Source organism: Pelmatolapia mariae, linkage group LG20 (genome assembly GCF_036321145.2).
Source record: "Pelmatolapia mariae isolate MD_Pm_ZW linkage group LG20, Pm_UMD_F_2, whole genome shotgun sequence".
NCBI lineage: Eukaryota > Metazoa > Chordata > Actinopteri > Cichliformes > Cichlidae > Pelmatolapia > Pelmatolapia mariae.
This window is the reverse complement of record NC_086244.1, coordinates 38,561,195-38,584,954: the sequence shown is the minus strand read 5'-3', so window position 1 is coordinate 38,584,954 and position 23,760 is coordinate 38,561,195. Positions and strand designations below refer to the sequence as shown.

The 23,760-nt window shown below is 43.2% G+C and overlaps 1 protein-coding gene across 2 annotated transcripts in view; it reads left to right on the top strand.

Annotated features, from left to right (window-relative positions):
• Positions 1-23,760, top strand: part of LOC134618335 (SLIT-ROBO Rho GTPase-activating protein 3-like) — a 35,322-nt gene that overhangs the window by 3,097 nt on the left and 8,465 nt on the right. The window contains exons 2-18 of one of the 2 annotated variants that reach the window (XM_063463705.1): positions 5,005-5,362; positions 7,194-7,365; positions 7,480-7,642; positions 12,243-12,305; positions 12,401-12,574; positions 12,769-12,897; positions 13,098-13,319; positions 13,776-13,877; positions 14,032-14,217; positions 14,360-14,444; positions 15,350-15,377; positions 15,609-15,705; positions 18,153-18,213; positions 18,376-18,453; positions 20,802-20,930; positions 21,585-21,690; positions 21,821-22,048. In XM_063463705.1, coding sequence (XP_063319775.1) covers positions 5,293-5,362; positions 7,194-7,365; positions 7,480-7,642; positions 12,243-12,305; positions 12,401-12,574; positions 12,769-12,897; positions 13,098-13,319; positions 13,776-13,877; positions 14,032-14,217; positions 14,360-14,444; positions 15,350-15,377; positions 15,609-15,705; positions 18,153-18,213; positions 18,376-18,453; positions 20,802-20,930; positions 21,585-21,690; positions 21,821-22,048 — 2,093 coding nt within the window. In that variant the 5' untranslated portion in view covers positions 5,005-5,292. Of the gene's footprint in view, positions 1-5,004; positions 5,363-7,193; positions 7,366-7,479; positions 7,643-12,242; positions 12,306-12,400; positions 12,575-12,768; positions 12,898-13,097; positions 13,320-13,775; positions 13,878-14,031; positions 14,218-14,359; positions 14,445-15,349; positions 15,378-15,608; positions 15,706-16,219; positions 16,248-18,152; positions 18,214-18,375; positions 18,454-20,801; positions 20,931-21,584; positions 21,691-21,820; positions 22,049-23,760 lie in introns of both variants that reach the window. The other variant, XM_063463706.1, reaches the window with a different exon arrangement.

The following is a 23,760-nucleotide window of genomic DNA, read 5'->3' as shown; positions in this document are numbered from 1 at the left end:
AACACGGTTGAGGCTGGTTGAGTTCAGGAATCAGCAGAGGTCAAGCAACCTGCCAGCAAAAGTAGACGCATTTCTAATTTTACAGCTTACTAGTATGGGTAATATTGTCCACCATACCTTGGTTAACGATGAAGGCAAAACTTTTGTTTTGTTTTGTTTTTTTAATCTAGGCTTAAGCTGGACATTTTAACAATGGAGCAAATGGGAAGTGATTCAGTTTTGGAGCCAGCATCAAGTGGACAATAAAGGAAGTGTAGTTTTCAGTTCATCTACTTTGGTGAAATGTAAAACCTGTTGAAGTTGCTGTTGGCTTTTAGCATGTGTCAACCTCCAGCTGTGATTTGTAGTCACAGAGGTGAAAATTTAAAAAAAGGCTACAAAAACTCACTTTAAAGAGTTACTACAGAAAGTCAGTGTTGCATTTTCACAAAACTGGGATACTCAAACCAGACGACTTTTAGAAACAGCGGTCAAAATGGAAGCAGCTGACTTCTAAGATATCCACACATTCAGCTGGTTATATGAGAAAGCTCTTCATGAACCATAACGTGACTGGACAGCGGGTTTTATTCAGTCCCTTTCCGCCCACTACAGAAGTTTTATTTATTTATTTATTTTTAAATTTCACACCCGCGATGTGTGGCATGCACTTTCTCTTTAGATAACTCTGATTACATCATCAGGGTTTCCTCTAGACCATTAAACATTTATGATCATGTCCTGAGAAATACTTATCATGATGAGTAAACAGAATTGGCCGAAGGTGTGATCCCTCATTTAGGTTACCTCCCTATGTGTGGAGCAATATATGGTTAAAAATACATGACGCAGCTATATTTTTCCATCCACAGGTCCAGATTGTTGTTCATTTATGCAAATTCTGTTTCATCAGTATGCTTTATTTACATTGCACATTGCACAATAATATGACGTGCCAGACACAATATGGGTCTATACTTTTCTTTTTTTTTTGTAAGCCATGTAATTTAACATTTTTGTTAGCTGGTGTTTATCCTACTCACTCCTCCTGCAGTATAAGCTGCAACCAGCTCCATCCTATCCCAGGTCCTGATTGCATCTAAAGGAGGCTCTCCAATCAGCACGTCAATTGATCAGTGTCACACCTGACTCTGTCTGACTTGGGCTTTCACATCAGTCAGTGCACAGCTGGAGCATACATTAGCATATGATCGTGTTTGGCATGATCATGCATTCATGCTTTTCAGCATTCATCTGTGGTGACGACGCTGCTTCAGCACCTGTGTCTGCAGTGCTGTTGAGCAGAAGCCTAATAGTTCCCAAAAGTCAGCTTTTCGGGAAGTTAGATCATCTGGCCGAGGGTCCCGCTGGCTGACACCCATATGTTTCCTTACTTGATTTTATGATTTTTTTTTTGTTTGTTTTTACGGTTTGGCTATGTCCTGAGTTCAGGGGGGTTTGGGATGGTTTTCCTCCGAGACAGCTATGAGAAGTCTTACAATTTGCAATTAGATAGCAAAACATAAAGTTCTGCGCAGTAACACGGTCAACATAGCAAATCGTTGCTGGCTAACAGTAGTGTCAGGAAATCCCCGTGCAGTATCAGCATAACATCTAACACAATATCATCCTTGTATTGATTCTGCTTAGTGTCCCTTTTTCTTTTTTCCTTTAACTGACATTAGCAGGAAGCCCCCTCGATGGCAGTAAAGCTCTAAGACACCCTACCACATTTATCCTGCCCTGTCGTCAGTCTGCTTTATATTCACCACGTGCACCACGTGACCTCTTTCATTCAGTGACCTTGACTTTAAGTATGAAACACTGCTCCCCTCTAACCTCTGTCTCTCTGTCCCGGCCGCCCCTTTTGCCAGCCACCCACCCCCACTGTTTTCCCTCGTCTTTTGCTGAATCCCTCACATCCCCTCCTCTCTCCTCCTCAGATCATTTACAGTGGCTTTGTTCTGTGCAGATTAAGGTCGCACGCTGATGAAGGCTTCCTGTGCCTCCAGAGGTCTCGGGACCCTTGGAGTCTTATTTGCAGATTTTCTCTTCGCGTTTGTTCGCTCTGCTTCCAGATTTACTCTCCACTTGAAACCATGACTGACTATGTCTGGATCACATTCAGTGCACTGTTTTTGGAGGAAATGAAAGCACAGGTCTGACAACAGTCGTTAAGACAAAAAGTGGTTGGCGTTCGTGATGATAGCAGGGTATGGCATTGAAGAGATGCCAGGCCAGTTTTCTTGTTTGTTTTTTATCTCCTTGAGTGTGCCGTACTGCCGTACAATCTACCTGCATCAACAGTATTAACTTTGCAGTATAAATGAAACTGCATTAAACCACCTGGTGTCTTTTAACTTCAGTTACTTTTGTGAACTGAACACAACTGATTGCTTGTGGCGGATTGAGGAACAATTTCCACTGAAGGATTTTTTTTTGTATTCTTCACAGGGTTCTGAAACCTGTTGAGAAACTGACACAGGATGTGGGGGATGAAGCTGCCTCTGTATATATGGGTGTGTGTGTGTGCTTCCTTGCATGTGTGTTGAAGTTAAAAGTGAGAGATGAGTAAGAAACCGATTTTCATTGACAGCCTCGAAGGACTTGAAAGTCGTCCTCAAAGTACAGAAAATCAAGCGCACTTTGCATTCTCTAAATATGTCATTTCCTCCCAGTCTCTTTCCTGTTGGCTTCTCTTCTCTGTATGTTTAGTTATGCATAGGCACAATATATTTACATTGTGAACTTGTGAACATGACATGTCACAGCACTATGATTTGACTACAAACAAAACAAAAGATAACCAGACCTTATATTACACAGTGAATGGTAAAAACGTTTAAATATTAAGAGCACTAGACCAGAAGGTGATTTAAGTAAAAAAAAAAAACCCTCACCCAGTTACCAAGCTTAAAAGGTTATTCTGTGTTGGAGGAACCAGCTTGTAGCCATTATTAAAACCCAACAAAGTGTGATATTACGAGGTTCAACCAATGAATAACCTGCCCACTAACCGAATACACTGAGGCAGGGAATAGACACCACCTGTTTGCACAGTAGAAATCATTAGCAAACATAGACTGTATATATGTGATGGATGTAGCCACTGTTGTTTCATGAAGTCCTTTTATGAAACCCCAAAGTCAGGGCGCTGTCTTAGTATTTTGGAAGAAGTAGTAACTATATTTAGGCTGGGGATGTGCACGTCGGGACATTTGTATGTTGCTACTCTTGTTCATCTGCATCGGAAATGCTAGTAGGTTAAACATATTTTATTAGTGCATAATTGCAGTTGTTTCAGAGATGCCACTAGCCAGGATGATAGCCCCTTATTTCTTTTCTTTTTCTGCTATTCTTTTCTAGATTAGCTGGGATCATCGTCCTGTTGCATCGCCCAGTTTCAGTCGAGCTTTAGCTATGTTGAACTTAAAGTCAAAGTTTTCCGTGTCCGAGAAGTGGCTAACTTTTTCATCCAGCTAAATCACCACAGTAACTTATGCTGAACACATAATGTTGTCTGGAACAGGCTATTCTCAGAGTTTCCACTTAAAATCGACTGGAAGCGCTACATTTTCACTCATAAGCAATGTCTGAGATGAGGTGTTTGCGCTGTTAAGCTGTGTTTGGTTGTTGCTGTGCTTTGTAGCCAGTCATCTCCAGTTTGGTCTGGTCTGTCCAGAAGACGTTATTACAGAAGTCTTGTGGTTTCTTCATGTTGTTTGTTCAGATACAACTTTGTAAACCTAGGCTGTGTTTCCATGCACTCTCATTTAACATGATGCCTGTACTGTCTGAGATGTGGTTCTTGGGTTTTTGGCAGTTTGTGTGAGCTCTGCACAGTCTGACCTTGGGGTGGATTTATTGGACTACCCGCTCCTGGGAAGATTGTGACATTGTGTGAACACACACCTGGATGCTCCAGACCAGAAAACTGCCAGAACGTCTGGTTTTATAGAGGTGCTCAAACAGGCTACTGATCAATTAATGAAGTACATTTGATTATCACCACCTGGCTGCTACTCACTCTTAAGTAGTTACCCATAAGTTACACTTAATTCCTATGGAAGCAGTAAGTGTGTACTTGCTTTTTCAGAGGAGACTGTGAATAATGTCCAACTGTTGGGAAATTTAAAATGGGAATGGGAATTGACTCACTTCTGGAGTCGGCCTCTACTGGCCATTTTTAGGAACTGCAGTTTTTTGTCTCTTACACGTTAGCATCCCTTTTCATCTCGAAGGTGGCCTCTTGTTTCACTAATGCCTGTAGATGGGTATAACAAGTATACAATACTATAATGGGTATAACTTGAACTAATGTTCTCTATAGTGCTTCATAAATAAAGTTGTCTCGGATTAAAGTTGAGGAGCAGAATTAGGGGATCTCACAACAGATTTTTATGTCTTTTACCTGATGGTTGATGTTCTTCTCAGCCTGAGTAGCACATACACTGACTTTGCTGTGTTAGTGGGGTCACCTCTTAACACCAACCAACCCTCAAACCAAGAATGACAAGTCATTAATAGATCAGCAAACCACAGGTGATTGAAAAAAAAAAAACATAGACCAGTGTGTGGTTGTTCTCTAACCAGCATTTATATATATGCGCTTCTGGAAAAGAAAAAAAATCACTGAATCACTGGAGGTATTTTCTTGCCTATTACCTTCACGGACATCCCCAACAACCAACCTCGAGGCTACGACTGTCCTTCATTATTGGTGTTACTCATCACCTCTCATCTCCCTCCCACCCCAGTCCTTAATCCTTCACATCCCCATCACTCTGCCCTCTTACTGTCCATTCTCTGCACCACCCTTGTCTCTCCACCCCTCCTATTATATCTCCATCTCTGGTGTCACTGTCCCTTTCTGTCTTGTCACCCTGCCCTCATGTGTCCACTTCCTCTGATTCGTTCACTCTCTCATTGCGGCCTCCATAAATCTGTTCCTGCTGCCTTTTTCCTCATCCATATCCAGTCTCATTGTACTTCTATCTTTTTTTTTCTCCCCTGCCCACTGCTCAGGCCAGCTCACCTATGGATCACCGTTCACATCGGAAACCCAGGGGATTCCATGGACGCATCGACCTGACTCACATCCCCGCCAAGAGCAGCCAATCGACACTGATGCCGATGCACTGCACTCAGCTGTAGAGCAGTGAGGCCAAGGGGTCAAGGGTGAAAGGTCACAGGCTACTGATCAAGAGCAGAAGCTGAGATTACAAGGTTTCAGAAAGGGGGAAGGACTGCGAGGCTCCGAGAAGCTATCGGGAAGGAGCGTCTCAGTGACAGACGAGGGCCAGGGAATCGAAGATGATGACTTCACACGGAAAGCTGAGGCGGGAGAAGGGGAGCCTGGCTGAGTATGAATCGCAGATGAAAGGTGAATATGCATGCGCTTGTCTCCGTGTATACGCTTGTGTTTGTACATGTGCGTTTGCCTGCACACATGACTGCACACAAGACAGCACACGGGCAGTCATGCATGAATGTGTGCACTGCGCAGTCATCCACACACACCCACACAAATATACATAACACACACAGTATCTGAACATATGCGTGCGTACTCAAACCTAAGCTCCATGCAGAGTAAAGGGAGGAGAGCAGAAAAGCTTGCCTAGAAAGAAGCAAATCATTTTTGTGTAAGTGAAAACAAAACAACAAAAAAATGACCAGTGCTGGCGTAATGAGGTTTTCTCATGACACCAGCATGTTTTTGTGTGTTTGTGTGTGCGCATGTGTGCGTCGTGATTTGGAGGCTTCATGCCGTGGCTGCCTGGCTCTGTGTACTGTACTACAAGGGTGTATTTATAGCTAGTATTAGTGATGCTGTCTCCTCACATCCAGTCAGCCCCGGGCTGTGTACTCACACAAAGACAGAGGAAAAAGAGTAAAGAGGGGAAAGAAGGAGCGGGCGGAGTAGAGGGATGAGCAATGAGAGGGTGGGGGTAGAGGGGCAGGGGGTGAGTCAGACGAGGTGAAAGAGCAAAGCGAAGGTGGTGTTTTCTGAGAGAATGATGTTTGTATTAGCCTTTTTAGAGCAAAGAGCAGCACTGGGTCGCTGTGCTACTGCTTTAGTTGTGTTTGCATACAAGCTAGTGTGTAATACATATAGTTATGATTATAACAATTAGTATATCACTGTCACATTACAGGGGTAGTCAAACAGCTGTATCAGTCACACCACTGGCTGCGTTTTATAAACCTGATCATGACATGAATTATTATTGATCCTCTATCCGTGTTAGAGGGAAAGAATTCCAGTGAAATGATTCATATACTAATGGTGAATGTGCGTGCATTATTTCCAAATGTGCAGAGACACGGTGTGTCTCCAGCTTGTACTTCAGGAGCCGTTGTGATAGGGGTTTTTATTTTTCCTGTCCTCTGTTATTGGTGTCTGGGAATGCTTGTCTTTGAGTGGTGGTGGTAGACGTACTCTCATTCTTTGCAATTAAAAGTCAAAAAAATTTTTTTAAAAATGTACAAAATGTCCTTAAACATGAAAAGTTTGAGCTGATTGGCCCTTGTGAGAACACCTTTTAAGACTGTAAACACTGTTTTAATCTGGTTAAAGTCCTCATCCTGATGCTCATGTTTGAACTTCGGATGCTCATATTGTCTGCATCTACATGTTTAAATGCAGTGAGTTGCTGCTTTGTGAGTGGCTGATTGGATATTTAGGTAAGCGAGAGGTTGCACCTGGTAAAGTGTCTGAGTGCATGTAGTAGTAATAAGCCAATATAAGTCACAAACTCCTTATTCAGTATTTTTTTCTATTTATAATGTCAGTGAAGACAGATGCCCCTAATAGGACTGTGCAATTATCCACATTAAAATTTTTGTTAATAATCCAAAGGTTATTAAAATAACATAAGCACAGGAAAATAAATAAGGATTATGATTTTTATAACTGTGATTCAAAAGCTACTATAGAGTATTGTATAGGTTGTTTTCAGTGTTTTTTTCTTTAATTTTGTTTATTTAAAGCGTTAGAAAGCAACACAGTTTATCCTCCCTGTGTGTGTTTAAAGTTCGTTTCCAAACCTTTATTTAGTGATTCAGTTGGACATCAGGTACATACTGTATTTTATGCACTGGCTGAGCAGGTAATTACATTTGCTGTGATTGTTAGAGGTTGTGAGCATGTGTTTACTTCGGTGTCTAATCTATTTTTTGTCTCCCCTGTCTCCATCTCCCTCGCATCTCAGACCTGCGGGCCCAGCTGACAGACCAGATAAAGATTTTAGACTCTCAGGTGGAGGTGAAACAGCAGCAGCTCTCAGACCTGTCTGAGTTTCTCCGCCGTCGGGGTGACATCGAGTCTGAATATGCACGAGCCCTTGACAAACTCACAGAGAGGTTTACTCATAAAACAAAAAAGTGAGGCTGCATCAGTTGTGTGTGTTTATACATTTGGGTCTTTTCTCTTCCTCTCATGGGTCTGACGTGCGTGATCGTGCCATAATCTCGATGCGCGTCTCTGTTACTGTACAGGAAGGAGCAGTGGGGTCAGTCCGTGTGTCAGGTCTGGTCTGTTCTGCTGACTCAGACCCGTCTGGAGAGCCGAGAACATGCAGCACTGGGTGACACCTGCTGCAACACGCTCACACAAAGGCTGGCACACGGTACAGAGGACACACATCGCCTGCACAAACGGGTGAGAGGATGTTATAGTGTAAGGTCACATGTATGAAAAGCAGCGAAAGGTAGAGGGAGAGAGGTGGCCAGCACGCGAGTCCTTCTACTCCAAAACAAGCCAATCATTTATTTTTTTCAAATGTAAAGATGATTTTACTTCTTTTACTTTACACTAAAATGACTCCTTGAAAACTGAGCAGGCTCCCAGACATGAACTTGCAAGTTTGACAAATACCAAATACAGTGACGGCTTTAATATAGATCCTAATTTGTCTTGGTAACGCTGGGCCTCATTCACTTAAAAAAACATTACACAGACTCATCTTGTTCAAATTACTGGATGTCAGACATGCTCTCCGTACCTTCTTGTGGTTGAAATGTGAGCAGAATCTTAATTAAGCCACTACAGACATGTCAGTGGAGCTAAGAGGTTTTGTCTGGCCCGACATCAAGCAGAGGAACTCTTTTAGTTTTTCTAATATCACTTTCAGCACTGTATTAAATGAATTACTGTTACAGATCAAAGTAATACTATGGAAACAACATAATACCAGCTAAGTTAAAAGTTTTCAACTCAAGAAATAAAGTTCTTGTAAAGTTGTGTAATATTGTTGCGTATGTAGTTATTTTGGAGGAACATTTACTTTTGACAATATGTGTTTGTTTTAGTGCCGAGAATCAAGAGACACATGTCACACGTCTGTAGGCTAAAATAAAGGTTTATGTTCTTGTTAAGTGATCATGTGTTGACCCTGTCAAGCCTCTACTGCAGTGGTATGGTATCCTTATATCTTGAATAGACAGGACTCCAAAAAACACTGTCCACATAGGTGCTGTACCTCCTTCACTGAACATCATTGTTGATTGGGAAAAATGTAACTCTTCTTAAAATATGTCACATTTTACCAGTGCTGGTTTGTAATATAAGAGCCTAGGAATACCTCTGCTGCTAGCCATGCAATGTGAGGTATGTATATATATATGTATATACACCCATCTCGCCCCCTTGCGGGCGGTTTATCCTTCAAGCTCGGGTCCTCTACCAGAGGCCTGGGAGCTTGAGGGTCCTGCGCAGTATCTTAGCTGTTCCCAGGACTGCGCTCTTCTGGACAGAGATCTCCGATGTTGTTCCCGGGATCTGCTGGAGCCACTCGCTTAGCTTGGGAGTCACCGCACCTAGTGCTCCGATTACCACGGGGACCACCGTTACCTTCACCCTCCACATCCTCTCGAGCTCTTCTCTGAGCCCTTGGTATTTCTCCAGCTTCTCGTGTTCCTTCTTTCTGATGTTGCTGTCATTCGGAACCGCTACATCGATCACTACGGCCGTCTTCTCCTGTTTGTCTACCACCACTATGTCCGGTTGGTTAGCCACCACCATTTTGTCCGTCTGTATCTGGAAGTCCCACAGGATCTTAGCTCGGTCATTCTCCATCACCCTTGGGGGCATCTCCCATTTTGACCTCGGGACTTCCAGGTTATACTCGGCACAGATGTTCCTGTACACTATGCCGGCCACTTGGTTATGGCGTTCCATGTATGCCTTGCCTGCTAGCATCTTGTACCCTGCTGTTATGTGCTGGATTGTTTCTGGGGCATCTTTACACAGCCTGCACCTGGGGTCTTGCCTGGTGTGATAGACCCCAGCCTCTATGGATCTTGTACTCAGAGCTTGTTCTTGTGCTGCCATGATTAGTGCCTCTGTGCTGTCTTTCAGTCCAGCTTTGTCCAGCCACTGGTAGGATTTCTGGATATCAGCCACCTCCTCTATCTGCCGGTGGTACATACCGTGCAGGGCCCTGTCCTTCCATGATGGTTCCTCGCCTTTCTCCTCTTTCTTGGGTTTCTGCTGCCTGAGGTATTCACTGAGCACACTGTCAGTTGGGGCCATCTTCGTGATGTATTCGTGGATGTTTCTTGTCTCATCCTGGACTGTGGTGCTGACACTCACCAGTCCCCGGCCCCCTTCATTCCGCTTAGCGTACAGCCTCAGGGTGCTGGACTTGGGGTGAAACCCTCCATGCATGGTCAGGAGCTTTCTTGTCTTTATGTCAGTGGCTTCTATCTCCTCCTTTGGCCAGCCTATTACCCCAGCAGGGTACCTGATCACGGGCAGGGCGGGATCCCCAGGTACTTGTAACTGTCCTCTATGTCTGCAATGTTGCCTTCTGGTAGTTCAATCCCCTCAGTTCTGACTACCTTCCCTCTCTTTGTTACCATCTGACTACACTTCTCCAGCCCGAATGACATCCCAATGTCATTGCTGTATAGCCTGGTAGTGTGTATCAGTGAATCGATGTCTCGTTCACTCTTGGCATACAGCTTGATGTCATCCATGTACAGGAGGTGGCTGACAACCGCTCCGTTTCGTAGTCGGTATCCGTAGCCAGTCTTGTTAATGATCTCACTGAGGGGGTTCAGGCCTATGCAGAACAGCAGTGGGGACAGAGCATCTCCTTGGTAGATCCCGCACTTGATGGTGACTTGTGCTATGGGCTTGGAGTTGGCCTCTAGTGTTGTATGCCACATCCCCATTGAGTTCCTGATGAAGGCTCTTAGGGTCCTGTTGATCTTGTACAGTTCTAGGCATTCCAGTATCCAGCTGTGGGGCATTGAGTCATAGGCCTTCTTGTAATCAATCCAGGCTGTGCACAGGTTGGTCAGTCTGGTCTTGCAGTCTCGGCTGACTGTTCTGTCTACCAGTAGCTGGTGTTTTGCGCCTCTGGTAACAGACCCATGTGCCTGTTTATCTTAGCCGATATGATGCCTGACAGGAGCTTCCATGTAGTACTGAGGCAGGTTATTGGTCGGTAGTTGGATGGGACCGGTCCCTTCTTGGGGTCCTTGGGGATCAGGACCGTCCGACCTTCGGTTAGCCATTCCGGGTGTCTCTCGTTAACTAGCAGCTGGTTCATTTGTGCTGCCAGACGCTCGTGGAGTGCAGTCAGCTTCTTCAGCCAGTAGGCGTGAACCATGTCGGGCCCTGGTGCTGTCCAATTCTTCATACTGGAGACCCTTTCTTGGATGTCTGCCACTGTGATGGTTACTGGACCCTGTTCAGGGAGGTCGCTATGGTCTGCCCTCAGATCCACTAGCCACTGAGCATTGCCGTTATGGGTTGCGTCCTTCTCCTATATGCTCTTCCAGTATTGCTCCGTCTCCAGCCTTGGTGGTGCTGTTCTGTTATTGTTCCCTTGCCACTGAGAGTACACCTTTGCTGGTTCTGTGGAGAACAGCTGGTTTATTCTCCTGCCTTCTATCTCTCTGGTGTACCTCCTCAAGCGGCTGGCCAAGGCTGTGAGTCTTTGCTTGGCAGTTTCCAAGGCCTCAGGTATGCAACTCCGTTAGTTGGCTGACCTCCCTTCGTGCTACTTTGATCTTGCCCTCTAGCCTCCTTCTCCATGGAGGGTACTGCCCCTTGTGGCTGTTCAACTTGTAGCATCTCACTGATCACTGCTGCCGTATTGTAGATCAGCTTGTTAGTGTCGGTAATTGTGGTCGTAGGTATTGTCCGTAGTGCTGCATTGACATCATCTAGCAGACCTTCTGAGGGTACTTCACGTAATCTTGGTAACCGGCTACGGGGCAACCAGGTTTCAAGCTTGGCCATGATCCTATCTTTCAGGTCAGTTCCTCTCGCATTCAACGATCCTTCTCCTATCGCACTTGGGGCTATGTACCCAATCTCGGGTGGGGGTGATGATATCTCCCCCCTGACCTGGCGTCCTGACTCCTCCTTGCCGTAGCATTTATGTTGTACCTCGTCAATCTCTAGCTGTGAGAGCAGTCCTTTCTTTCGAATGTTGGAACACTGAGCTACTAGTTGTTTCGCCGTCATTGTGGATGTTGGGTATCCACGCCCTCATCCTATTCATGTAACCCCTTCCGCCAGGGTTACTTGCGTAGTAGCATTCCAACAACGCCCTGTTTTCGTCTCTTGCCCACCGATGCCTTCTTGTTCCAGTAGCCCACTTGTCGTCAGGTTGCCCTGGTTCCTCAACACCTGACGCGGACCTTGTTGATCCGGGCGACATCCGAGCCGGCATGCCTTCATATTTATCTGTCTCGCTCATGTCTGCGGTAGGCTTGCTTAGCATAGGGGGTCTAGCCTTAGGACCCTTACTGGATACAGACGCATGGCAGGAATCGAACTTGCGATCCTCTGCTCCAAAGGCGTGTAGTCTAACCACTACGCTATCTATATATCTATATATATATAGATATATAGATATATATATTTGTAAAATCCTCTGTTCTGAAAGAATAGCTTTAACCAGTTTTAGCAATCAGTGCTGGCGTTTGTGTTCTCTTGTTTTTAGAAAGTGAAGAGATAATTTTACCAAGACAGAATAACTAAATCATATTTAATAAACCTCCAGGTTTTAATGCTGTCAAGCTCTGAAGGTCCTAAATTCCCACAGACTCAAATTTAAAGTTTCCATGTTTTTCACCCTTTTCACTCCTAATGGTACCTTAATTCTAGCGTTTAGCTGCTAGTACTATTTCTAGTACTCTACCTGTACCAGGAGACTTAGTGTAACAGGCCTTTAAAGTGTAAAGGGCATATTGCATTAGTGGGTAACAGGAAGCCATTTTTATATATTTTGTCTTTATTTCAGAGCAAAGAAGTTGGAATCCAGATGCAAGATGAGCTGCTGAAGGTTACCACTGAACTGCAGACGGTGAGCACATTATACTGCCGTCCTGTGTGTAATAAGACAAAATACTACAGTCACTGAGACTAGCATGTTGACATGGGTTTGTGCTATTGATGAAGGCTCTGAAGACGTATAACCAGTACCACACCGACTGCCTGATAGCTGAGGGGAAACTGAAGGAAGCCGAGCGGTTGGAGGAGAGACACACCGGCAAGTCAGCCGAACTGGGCCCCGGACAGCTGGGAGGGCAGAGGCGAAGCTCTGTTAAGAAGATGGAAAGATTAATGGAGAAGGTGAGCCTGTATTTCTGTGAGACATAAAGAACAACAGCAGTCTTAATATGTTTCTCACAAAGCAAACCACTTCCTGTATTCAAGTGCCAGATACTTCAGTACTGTACACCTCGATATTTATCAATAGATGTGGTTTCAAGTTGTTGTTCGTGCTAATTCTCTCTTACTTTTTATGTTTGTGTATGCACACGCAGAGGCATGGCAGAGTGCAGGAGACCCAGCTGAAGTGTACCAAGGCTCGTAATGACTACCTTCTGAATCTAGCAGGAGCAAATGCTGCCATGAACAAGTACTACCTGCAGGATGTCAGCACCCTCATCGACGTAAGAAACATGCACTTTGTGTCGGGTGATTGTATGTTCATGCATTTATGACACACCTCAGCCTTGTTGCCGTTTTTCCTGCAGAATAATAAATGAAAGTTGTCACAGGGAGAAGAAAAACAATAGTTTGAATCCACATTCATCCACATTTTCTCACGCTTTTCTTACACCCTTTGTTTCTTCTCCCTCTCTCCTGCCAGTGCTGTGACCTTGGTTTCCATCTGTCTGTGGAGAGAGTGATGAAATGCTACCTGGCCAGCAGGTGGCGCATCCAAAAGACTGAGGAGACGGGGCTTAAGCAGTTGGAGACTGCGGTGACATCGCTGGACCAGAGTGGAGACAGAGATGCATTGCTGCAGCAACATGACGCCGCCTTCTGCCTTCCGTTCAGATTCAACTACCACCCACATGAAGGAGACCAGGTGAAGCTACCGTACCTCTGGTAGAGCTGCATGACCCAGCTCAAAGTGTTCAATAAAATGTGTGAAAGTCTAAGTTTAAATGCAAGAACAGCCACATCCATTTAAGATAAGGTAAGGTTCATTTATTATAGGTGACCTATGTGTTAATAACAGACCTATACACAGGGTTCTACCATTTCCTGTATTTCATTCACCCCTCTCTCTCTTTCTACTCTCTCTGAGCAGTCCCATGAAATAAAGGCTAAAATGCTCCCCTAACATCTTAAAAACAATCTATTGGTTGCAGCCAATATTTCTTTTCTGGCTGTGACTAAATGAAACATTTACAAGTTTTCATTTCCTAGTGCTGTGTGAATTCACTGGTCAAAATATACCCGAGAGTTTGCTGAGATCAGCACCACTTTTCTTTTACTATACTTTATTTGACATTAGTTTTATATCTCTTGTGCATTTCAGGTGTGCGAGGTCAGTGCGGAGAGCCAGGTGAGGTACGAGTTGGAGACCAGGTTCCAGCAACTTCAGTCTCGACTTGCTGCCGTTACCTTGGAAACAGAGGAGGTCAGCTAATTGTTTTCTGCCCGTATCCTTAATGGTCTGTCTGCCCTAGTCTGCCTGTCACTGCATTAGCCAGGGTGGAGCTTTGCAAAATGAGCCTTAAACCTTGAACTCGGAGCAGCTAAACCGACAAATCGCCTTTTTTTGCCTTTCTCAGATCAGTAAAACGCTTAAAGCCACACTCGCAGCCCTTCTGGACACTATGTGCGACAGCGACTGTAACCCCTCCCCCGATGTGCCCAGCAACCTATCACACGAGCCGCCCGGTGGAGGCACCCTACCAAAACTTACCCTTGCTAAGCGTCGAGCCAATCAACAGGAGACAGAGACCTACTACTTCACAGTGAGTTAATGAAGGGCACGTGCATGATTGACATGAGTTTCCTGATAGCAGTTTAAATGAGCAGTGGCTTTTTTCCAAACACAGATAAAAATGATCGACTGTTTTTCATTTATTCACTATTTCTTTCTTTTTTTCGTCTTAGAAAGTGAAAGAGTTCCTTACCAGCAGCTCTCTGGCCTCCAAACTTCAAGCCAAACATGATATCCTACAAGATGCCATACAGAAAGGTACAAGGAGGATGGATTTAATACAGTTTGTTCCAGTGTTGCCTTTGATTATGTCTGCAAAATATGCAAATACATTAACCAAAATCCAACATGGCCACAAACTGCCTCTTGGCTTAATGAGCATCTTGCAGGTTTTGTCACCCATATGAAAAAACCTGTTAAAAATAAAACAGAAAGAAAGCATGACTGTACATGCTCCACAGTAACATTTGAAGCAGGTACAACAGGCCAAGTATAATAAGACTGTATCAGTGGTAGTCTCAGATTCTGATAGTGGTACTGAAGCAGTACTGTGCATCGCACTGAACTCTGTCATACACACACATCTACACACATGCTTCAAAATTCACCAGTAGCACAAACACAGTCGAGGTTTATTTCAGTGATTGAATCAGGCAGCTATCGGCTATAGCTGTTACCTGTCGGTCAAAGGCAACACCTTGGAGTTTTGTTTTTAATTTTTTGCTTTGTTTTTATCTTTCCTGTCTGAATTTGGACATTTTAATATAGTAATCAATGGTAGTCCTTTTTGGAGCCACACTCAAGTGGTCCTTTCAGTTGCTGTTTTTTGACACCTAAACATTGGCTTCATTTTTCATACCCAGTGGTTTCTGCCCATCTAAAATAAGTGAAGCACAGCCCAGCTCATGCCTTAACGTTCAAATCATTCAAGCATAAAATCAGGAAAACTTACCTGTTGCTCTTTAAACACTATGCTACTGAGGTTTGCTAAGGTCAAATCTTTCTAATGCCACACACTCAGGATTTTCATCACATGTATTAGACTTTCCACAGTTCCATATGCACTTGGCTGAAAAATCAGTAGCACTCCCCGTTAACATTGCTGTGCGTTCTTTGCTAACTATGACTCACTCTTTCACATATTTTCTGTCTCTGTCTTCCAGCTGAGGCCGTTGACAGCGACCCTTCCAGGTAAACAGACTTTATATGCAGCTGAGAATAAATCAGTGTGACTGAAATGGAGAGAGTACAGAGGACATGGAGAGAGGACAGTGATGGGCTAAATTTAAACCAAAATTGCTTTTTCCATGATGTATATGAATCTATTTCTAGAGGGGCGGACACCTGACTTTGCAGTTATCAACAATACTACATCTTGAGTGTCACTATGGGATCATGCATTTTATCTATTATATTTCCCAGAATGCAATGTGCTCGGTCAGTGCGCGTTCGGAAGTCCAGACCTGTTTCCCAATTCTGCCACACACTCTTCAATACAGACATACTGTCCTACATAGAGGTAACACTCACATTCATTCACACAGAAAACCAAATCCGCTCTTCATTTGTTTTTACTTGTCTTGTATTGTTTGCTGCGGTGCTGTTCAAACCTTCCAAATGAAAAACTGCCACATTGATGCAGAAGAATTGGGGATTGTTGAGGGTTCTTGCAGCACATGCGCACAATGACAACCCCCCACCCCCCTTGCCCCCTCCAGTGTAGTTACTGCTGCCTTCGTGTGTATGGTCATGCTTATGGCTTACTGCTGGCTTTCTCTCCTTTCAATCCATCCCCCCTTTTATCTCCTCCTCTCTCTCTTGTGAAAGGATTAAAATGCACTGGCCTCTTTGCTGCCTCCTCTCGACTCCTCTATTCAGTGTGTGTGTACATGAGCGTATGTGTGCGTGCGCGTATGCTTATGTGTGCCTCTTCCCACTGCCTCTAAATCTTTATTCCCCTTATTGTCCCCTCTCCCTTCTCTTCTAATCTGCTTTTTCTGTGTCCCCGCTCTGCTGTGTTTGGCTTGGTGCAGAAGAAGAAGGCGAATGTCTCGGACACAGGTACTCAGCACTGTCTGTGTGACTGCTTATGCAGTGCATGCAGACTTGGGACTGTTTACAACAAAGAAGCAGTCACCATGTCTAAGTCGTGTCCGGTGCAGCTTTTTTCAGGGAAGTTTTAGCAGCAGGTGTAAAGCTCTGTGCTCTCTTTATGAAATGTGTATGCAGTATTCCCCCTTCAGTCTGGGTCTCTCATGTTCATTAGCCAACTTGTAAAGCACTTTGCTCAACCTTTTACGATAGAATGTGCTATAGAAATAAAATTGGCACTGGCAGCCTGGCCTCAACAACACGCACCGTAAATGTTTAATCTACTGAGGCCCTGAAAAACTGGTGAAATACTCCTAATTTCACCATTTGCATGTTTACATACAGTACAACAGCTGAAAGTCATAGAAGTTGCTGGGTTTTTATTTATTTACGTTACACCTATAGTTGTACTATATAATACAGATTTTTTTTTCTGTGTACAATATCTCATCTCTTCATTCTCTTCATCATGCCTTCCACACACATTTGAGTAGATTTTTTCACTGACTAAAATGCCCAGTAGACAAAAAAGTTAAGCAGACAAGAAAAACTGGTGCAGCTGCAAATGTACAGTCACGTTAAGCTCCAATTTAACAACTAATGAGTCAAAAATATTTCCCATTTTCTCTCATTTGATGATGATGATAGCTCAGTCACTTCAATGCACGCAGAAGTTCAGGCATGAACTTCTATGCACAATCACGAGACTGGCAGGTTGAGTTTATTATGAACCTCATAATAATGATATTAATTTTATGCATCAGTGAGGAAATTGCCTAAAAATCACCTTGACTGGTGAGCTATCAAATTGTCAAATTGACAATCATTATCAGTGTCACAGCCCTAATTTACTGTAGCACTTTTTATGGTTGAAAATATCAGCTGTAGGTTAGCCTAGCATAACGCATAAACTGGATGCAGAAAAGAAGAATTAGCTGGGTTTTGTTAAAAAAAGTTGTTTTTTTCTGAAATATGTTTATTTATATGTTTCTTTTTTTGTGTGCTTTAAACTAACATAAGGACACTGTCAGTCTGCATGCTATTACTGCATGTTTCCAGTGTGCTAGGCTACTAGCTTTAGTCAAAGTCTTTCTAGAAGCAAGTCATGTGACTGGTAATGCCCCTGTGCAGTTATGTGGGCAGTTATTTATGATGCTCCTATTTGAATGAATGAGAAAAGAGCCATAACCCTTTAATTATCACTTAGTCTTAAAAACATTATGTGTAGAATCAGTCAGACAGTCGAATCTGTTTAAAAATTCTTTAAAGGTTAGCTAAACTCTTCCTGTGCATGTGCAAAGTTTCATTAAGGCTGCATATCCCATCAGAATCTTGCAGTAATACAAAAATGATCATCATTACATTACAGAAGTGTCCCATAGATTTCTGTTCAGGATTCTTTGAGTGTCGACTTGCTTTTATAAAGTCTTTGTTTTAGCTTCACATAATGGACAACGGTGGCATGTCAGTCCTAGACTCACCACAAAACCAATAAACACGCTCCCCCAAATGCATTTTGTTCATATTTTCACCTGATGCCAGTACGAACAGTTTCACTATTCATCCACAAGATTTAGTTTTTATTGTTATGTAACTCAGTGATTTCAGTTGAATTTACAGGGTTAATAGTTTTTAGTTACTTGTAGCCAAGTGCTCTTAAAAGAACCTCAATTGATGAAACTTGTACTTTTCAGTCATCTTTAGTTTCTTGCATTGCTTCTTTCTTCCTTGCATATTTCCCTTCCCTGTTATTGGTCTTCCTTTCTTTCATCCTTTTTTCCTCCCCCTCTCTTTGCGTCTCTCTGCACTCTGTTTCTGTCTTCAGCACCGCGTTCTCGTCTCATCTCTCTTCTACTAACCGTCTTTTTTCTGCAGAGCTCTGGACAGCAGATTCCTGTGGTGGTTGAAAGCTGCATTCGCTTCATAAACCTCCACGGTGAGTCAATTTTTGTCATATCAGTAAGTCATGCTGTGAGAGCTTTGGACAGTGAAAATGAGTAGGTGGAAGGACCTGTTTTGTATTTTTTTGTGCGCTTCTGCATATCAGGCATCTATGAACGTGTCATATGGTGTGAATATGTGTTTGTGTGTATCGCAGGCCTCCACCATGAAGGAATTTTCAGAGTTCCTGGCTCGCACAGTGAGGTGAACCTCCTCAGAGGTGCATTTGAAAGAGGTAAGTGCTTTCTCGTTTTTTCTTTTCTTTCGGGGTTTTTTTTGTACATGTGCTGAGATAGCAGAATTTTTTCCTCGGAAAAACTAAACCAAAGAAGAGAAGTTGTTTATTTACAATGCAACAAATATTTCAGTTAAAGTTTACATAATTAAAACTGCAAAACACTATAGTTGTTCCATTAGCACAATCTAGTGGTTTATATAAACTGCGTTTGCAATGAAGCCAGAGCCAATGAATGTAAGTCTAGCATAACTGAGGGTTGACCTCAATCGACCAAGTAAATTTTAGCGACTCGAATGACTGAGCTGGATCATTCATGGCCATTTAGTTACACAGGAATACTACATTTGTCCTTATCAAGCTTGCACTGTTTCCCAGCCATCTATCTTCTTCCACTTATCCAATTCAGGGTCATTGTTGGGGTGGCTCGTGGATTCAAACCCAGGAAACTTCTTGTCATAGTCCTGGGATTTTTGAGCTTGGAATTTTGAACATTTTTAGTTTTGTACAGTCAGTTGGGGTTTTTTTTATTACTCACAAAATGACTTTCATGTCTTTAGAATCTCTTTAGTCCAGTTTCCATTTGTACTAGAGATTTATTGTTCCTCAATGTTTGATTTCCTTTTATTCACCAATCTCTGTGGTTTCATAGTTTCAGGTGTTTATTGTTTAGATTTTTGTATTCTTTGTTCTCTGTTCCCATTAGGTAGTTGTTTTTTGGTCTTCACTTGTTTCTTGTGTCTTGTATTTAATTTTACTTCCTTTTCTCATAACCTTAAGTAGTTTCTGCTGTGTAATTAAAAACATTGGGGGTTTTTTTGTTTACCTAGTTTGCCAGTGAGTCCTGTATTTGGGTCCCATGACACTTTTTTTGTTGTTGCTGTGAGGCAGTGATGCTAACCACCACGCCAACATACCATGCTAAAATGGTTTAATGTGATTAATTATAGTTTTTCAACCATACATTCAACTACTGATCACCATAGGGCTAGATGCATGCTACATTCTGGGCCGTGTCAGTAAGCAGTTTTCAGTTATTTTTTTGGCATCAATGTTGCACCAAATCTTTATGCCATATGTGGCTGTTTTAGACAGGATGCGCTGCCTAAAATTGCACCTGTCTCTAAAACCACTAACCTCATCCACACACACACACAAAAAACATTGTCCAAATACCCCTGAAAACAGCAAGTTTGTCTTTGGCCCACTTGCCCATCTGCTCTGGATGCTCAGATGTCAATTTGCATGTGCCTCAGGATATCTCTGAACCCTATTCTAGGTCTGACATGGTTTTTTGTTTTTGTTTTTTTGATGAAAAAAATCATGTAAAAAAGTAACCATTGGCCACAATGAGTTTTAAAAAACACCCCACAACAGCACACATAAACTAGGTCTGGGAGAAATTACAAATATAATACGTCTATAAACAAATATCTGCATATGACCACACAGATATCTGTAGGTAGAGGACGTGACCTAGTTCTAGAAGCTTTCTGGTTTCTGGTCCGCTTCTAGTTCGGTTGGTACTGACAGCCAGTGACTTTGTTTGCGAGCTTGTAAAAAGGTCATGTGAAGTGCAAAAGACTAAACGGTTTTCCCAAATCAACCTCAAACTACCGGCTGTTATCTGACAAAGTTTCAGCTTCTTAATAGCTCTTTGTATTCATTAACAAGAACTAGTACACAACGTTTTGGCTCAAATGTTCTTTAGTTACAGCCCTGAAAAGCAGAGCATGTTCCAAGAGGCTGACACCAGCGTCACAATGTCCTCCTCATGATTCTGCAAGGGCTTGGATCTGCTTGGAGAACGCCAAACATAGCACTTTCTTCACTTTTCTTTTCTTCTGTGTTACAGTTTTTAATAACAAAGCAGTTCATAATTTTTTCTTCTCATGTGGATGTCGCTTTTTTGAGAGAGAGAGAGAGAGAGAGAGAGAGAGATTTTTAATGTGTGTGAGTGAAACAAATCCTTTCAGTTTACTCAAGTGGAACTAAACGAGTATAATAGGATCACCCACTTGTCCGTGTTGTCAGCAGCTCTTCATGATTGAGTCAGCAAGCGAGTATTAACCTGTAACCTGGTCTAAGTTATCAGATGATTGCAAATACATCTTACCTTTACAGTTTTGCAAATCCTAACTGGCATGAATCCTTTTTGCCAGTGACTTTCATCATCTATTCGCTAACTTTATCTTTTCAGCGCTGAGCTGGTAGCATGCAGTTTACACTGTGAGATCTGAGACAACAACATAGAGCTAAAAGGCTTCATAGAGTGAAGCAAAAATCTCATGCCTGTGTCCTCTGCTACTCCGATTCAGTCATCTCACGTGTGTTTAACCTCTGTGTAGGAGAGGATCCTCTGTCAGATAGTGAGTGTGACCTGGACTCTGTGGCCGGTGTGCTGAAGCTGTACTTCAGAGGCCTCGAGCCTCCTCTCTTCCCCTACGACAGCTACACTCAGCTGCTGGAGTGTGTCCGTAAGACCCCTTATGTAACTTCTCTATGTGTGTGTGTGTGTGTCTGTTTTCAGATTGTGTACTGGTGTCACTTGGGCTTTTTGATGTCTGCTTTCAGTTACTCGAGTATTTCTGGAACATTGTAGTTCCTAGATGCTTTCTCAACCGTGGTTAAGCTGACTCAGCCCGTCACGTACTGTGCAGTGAACCGGTTTTTGCCTGTGATCCTGTTTATCTTGATATAACTTCACTGATGCTCAAACACAAAGCAGCAAAAACAATGCAGCGTTGATGCAAGAAGATGCAACTTATACAGTTGGTTCTTGCAGCGCATAGTTTACTGTGTGTTTATCCCTTCCACTATCTCCCTGTTATTTCTGTAGGTGTCTTCCCAATTCTGTTTTTTTGTTTTTTTATTTTTCCAGGACAGATGCTCTGAGTCACAATTTGCACAGCTAACCAGTGCTGCAAACCTGCCTGGGGGTTGTTTACTCCCCTTAAATTTGTAGATTTTCCATTAGTGGCATAGATAATCAATCCATCCTCCTCGCCTCTTTCTTTAAGGAAGGATTTTGGGTGAATTTTGGTCAATGCAGGCTTGGAAAAACTTAAATGCAACAACTAAAACTTGAAGTTTTAGTTCATCAGGTCATTTTGTTTTCTTCCTGTCATCAGAAATCGAGGAGGAGGTGGAGAAAGCCGTCCAGATTAAAACGATTGTCTCGACCTTCCCGAGGCCTCTCCTCATCGTGATGCGTTACCTTTTTGCTTTCCTCAACCAGTAAGTTGCACCAAAACCCAGCGTGGGATATTTTCACATATCAGATATGTGCCATGCTCATAAAACTGCACACTCGTGCCAGAAATAGAAAGTCACCATGTGTGTGTTTGTGTTTCTCTTTTTTTCTCAGTGTGTCTCAGTACAGTGACGAGAACATGATGCAGCCCTACAACCTGGCTGTTTGCTTCGGTCCAAGCCTGCTGAGGGGGATGGATTCTGATGACGCTGTTGCTAGGCAGCCACAGGTTAACGACCTTGTCAAGACCATGATCCTTCAGCATGACAGCATCTTCCCCAGCCAATCGGAGCTGCCGGGCCCTGTTTACGAGAAGCACATGACTCTGGAGCAGGAGTACTGGTGAGAGATGAGTACCCATTGATAAAAATGTTGTTTTTGCTGCAAAAAGACAACAACTCTAAGTTCTTAACAGACAGCAATTTCAGTGAACACAACGCATAGTAAGAAAACAACTTTTTCAGTTTGACATCAAAAGCAGCGAGTTGCGACCTGCTAGTCATGAAAATAATCTTGTCTAGTCCCTTTGTTAACCCTTTGTTTAAGCCAACGTTCATTGCATTGGCTGCCCCTCACTCACCGATGGTTTGAAATGCAGGTGGGTGGGGCTCTTTGTTTACATCAAACTACAGAGGACTGATTTCAAAGACACCCTGAAAATCAAAGTGTAAAAATTCTGCAGGAGGCTAGTTTATTTTGCAGAAATTTAATTGTAGCAACTCAAAATGGTACTCAATTTGTATGCCCCCACCTGCTCGTATACATGCATCACTATAAATGAGATGGTGGATAGTGTCCTGGGGATCTCCTCTCACATCTGGACCATCACTGAGCTCCTGGATAGGCTGAGGTGCAATCTGGAAGCATCAAATGGACTGAAACATAATTTCCCCAAGGTGTTCCATTAGGTCAGGTGGGATCCTCAGGCCACCACATGAAGCCTGTTTCCCATTGTTGGTCAGAGACATTCACACCAGTGTCCCGCTGGAGGTCATTTTGTAGCTCTGGCAGTGCTCAGCCTGCTCCTCCTTGCACAAAGGAGCAGATATCTGTCCTGCTGATGAGTTAAGGACGTTCTACATCCCTGTCCGGCTCTCCTAGAGTAACTTCCTCTCCTGGAGTCTCCTCCATGCTCTTAAGACTGCGAGGAGACACAGCAAACCTTCTGGCAATGGCACGTATTGATGTGCCATCTTGAGGAGTTGGACTACCTGTGGAACCTCTGTAGGGTCCAGGTATTGCCTCGTGCTGCCAGTAGTGACACTAACCTAATGCAAAACTAGTGAGAAAAACTAAAAATACGAGGAGGGGAACAAATGTCAGAGGCCTCCAGCTGTAAAAGCATTTCTGTTTTAGGGGTTGTCCCATTGTTGCCCCTCTAGTGCATTAACACCAAAGCAGCTGAAACTGATTAATACCCCCTCTGCTACAAAACTGACAGGATCAATATCCCAGAAATTCGGCTGATGTTTGATCCTGTACTCGGATTAAAAAGTGTACCTGTTTTTTTTTTGAGCAGTAAATTAAGTAAATACATAAAAGTGCCTATCACGCTCAGTCTGAAGAGATATTTGTTGAAGTATTTACTGTCGTCAGTAAATAATTGGGCAGCAGCCTTTTTGCTCCAGAGATTTGTTGTTCATGTCAAACTTTAAAGACTCAGGCTGAGATGGTTCCAAGTACATAAAGCATCTTCGCCCCTCAGCCCCCTTTTCATGGTTCATCCTCTTGAAACAGAATTTCATGCCACGCCAAAGGCACTTCTGTGTAGCTCACAATGCTTTGTGTAAAAACATAACGCTTAATGCTATTAAGCCGATTGCTCGCTAAAGTTGAACACTAGCCTCCAGGCTAACCCCCTACGACCCAAAGTCAGTCTGTTTCCTTCATGATCTTTTTATTAAAAATCATTCTGTCTGACATTAGACCAAGCCTGAGGTTTTAGGGTCATTTGGGAAATCTCACAGCAGTATGAAGTCTTGCATAAAGAGAGGCTGTGGTGTGACAGTTAGCGGAAGAGAAGAGGAACCGAGCATGACTTTGGTTTTTCTGCT